This window comes from Pteropus vampyrus, unplaced genomic scaffold (assembly GCF_000151845.1).
Source record: "Pteropus vampyrus isolate Shadow unplaced genomic scaffold, Pvam_2.0 Scaffold501, whole genome shotgun sequence".
Classification (NCBI taxonomy): Eukaryota; Metazoa; Chordata; class Mammalia; order Chiroptera; family Pteropodidae; genus Pteropus; species Pteropus vampyrus.
In genome coordinates, this window is record NW_011889282.1 from 193330 (window position 1) to 194540 (window position 1211).

General features: G+C 61.4%; 1 protein-coding gene across 1 annotated transcript in view; it reads right to left on the reverse strand.

Annotated features, from left to right (window-relative positions):
* The window catches only part of CTTN (cortactin), a 34649-nt gene that overhangs the window by 5221 nt on the left and 28217 nt on the right, over nt 1–1211 (reverse strand). Inside the window, exon 15 of the mRNA XM_023524846.1 lies at nt 7–350. Coding sequence (XP_023380614.1) covers nt 7–350 — 344 coding nt within the window. The remainder of the gene's footprint in view (nt 1–6; nt 351–1211) is intronic.

Sequence of the window (1211 nt, forward strand, 5' to 3'; positions counted from 1 at the left end):
TGTGTGTGCGTGCATGTCTCTGTGTCTGCGTCTGTGTGTGCGCGTGTGTGTGTCTGCATTTATCTGTCTGTGTGTTTGTACGTGTTTGTGCGTGCGTGTCTGTGTATGTGTATGCGCGTGTGTGTCTGTGTCGAGACAGAGATGAAACGTCCATAAGTCTAAAACGACTTTTTTGAACCGCCACGCTGAGTCGGACCCTAGGAGGCGAGCTGGCGAAGGGCGCAGAGCGGGAGCCCCCAGCCCTCCCCTCCCGTGGGCCGCGCGTCCTGGCTCCTCACCGGCCTGGTAGTCGTACAGGGCGATGGCCGTGATGCCCAGGTCATTCTCATACTCGTCGTAGGTGTTCTCCTCTGAAAACAGACCGAGACAAGGCCCACGAGGGCACAGCCACGTTCATGCGTGGCTGACGAACCCCCAAGGCTGGGGTACAGGGAAGACCCCTGGCCGGGAGCCCTGGGCATCGGGCAGGTGACTGTGGGATGCGAGGCACCTTCAGCAACAGCAGCAAATCCACCGCCTCCAACTCTGACACCACCCAGCAACTACGGTTATCCTGACCGGTACGGTGACCGCTCAGAGTAACATCTTTAAAGCTTAAATACTTAGCACTTTTAGGGTTGTCTCGTGGTAAGTGAATGGCGAGTGGAGACAGCTGACCGCACGTCTCACGCCAAGGCCGGGAGAAGGCGTGAGCTCTGCAGACGCCAGCATCCCCGCCACCCCGAGAGAGGCGCCTGCGCTCGGCCTGCCGGGTGTGTGGAAGGGACCCGCACCTCCGTTGGCGAGAGGCCGGGAGTGCCCGCCCCACCAACCAGCTCTCGGACCTCGGGGTCCAAAACCATCTTTGCAGACCCACGCGCCTGGTCTCCTGGACCTGGGCTCCCCACACTGGAGACGCCCCGAGGCTCCGCTTCAGAGAACAGCACGAGCCGCTCCCTTCTCAGCCCCTGCCCAGCGACCCCAGAACAAGCAGGGAGCCTCCTGGAACCCTACAGGAGGCCGTGCCAAGGCCCCTGGTGTCCAGAACCTGTCCTGGCAGGAGACGAAGATCTTGCGGGCACCCACGAGGGGGACAGGCCAGTCAACAGGAACAGGAGGCAATTTTCGGAGGAACAGAGACAGTGAAATTTATGGGCGCGCAGTCCAGGAGCGACGCAGGAGATCCGCTTACCTCCCTGGTAGTGGCCCGGGGCCTCCGTGGTTTCGTAGAC